A 332-nucleotide genomic window follows, 5' to 3' on the forward strand; every position below is an offset into this window, starting at 1 on the left:
TCATATACGAGTTATATATAATTCCAAGAGTTCCCTTCCGCCGTCTCCCAGGCAACCGCCGCGTGATCCTGGACTTCAACAAGGCCGGCCTGAGGGACCAGTTCCCGGATGGAATGGCGATCGACGTCGACGGGAACCTGTGGGTGGCATCCTTCGGCGGACATCAGGTGATTATTCCCCTGTTGAAGTGGGGTTATGTTTTGATCAAAAATAATTCGCAAGACTGATTCCAAGGCTGAATCAAGAGAATCAATATTGTCTCCTTATTGCCTAACCTGTTATTATTATTTTCTTTTTCTCATGATAATCCTGTTACTATTTCCTATTCGATG

General features: G+C 45.5%; 1 protein-coding gene across 1 annotated transcript in view; it reads left to right on the plus strand.

Annotated features, from left to right (window-relative positions):
* LOC119588935 (regucalcin-like) overlaps positions 1 to 332 on the plus strand; it is a 16253-nt gene that overhangs the window by 15395 nt on the left and 526 nt on the right. The window contains exon 8 of the mRNA XM_037937548.1: positions 52 to 167. Coding sequence (XP_037793476.1) covers positions 52 to 167 — 116 coding nt within the window. The remainder of the gene's footprint in view (positions 1 to 51; positions 168 to 332) is intronic.

Source organism: Penaeus monodon, chromosome 24, assembly GCF_015228065.2.
Source record: "Penaeus monodon isolate SGIC_2016 chromosome 24, NSTDA_Pmon_1, whole genome shotgun sequence".
In the NCBI taxonomy this organism is placed as follows: domain Eukaryota; kingdom Metazoa; phylum Arthropoda; class Malacostraca; order Decapoda; family Penaeidae; genus Penaeus; species Penaeus monodon.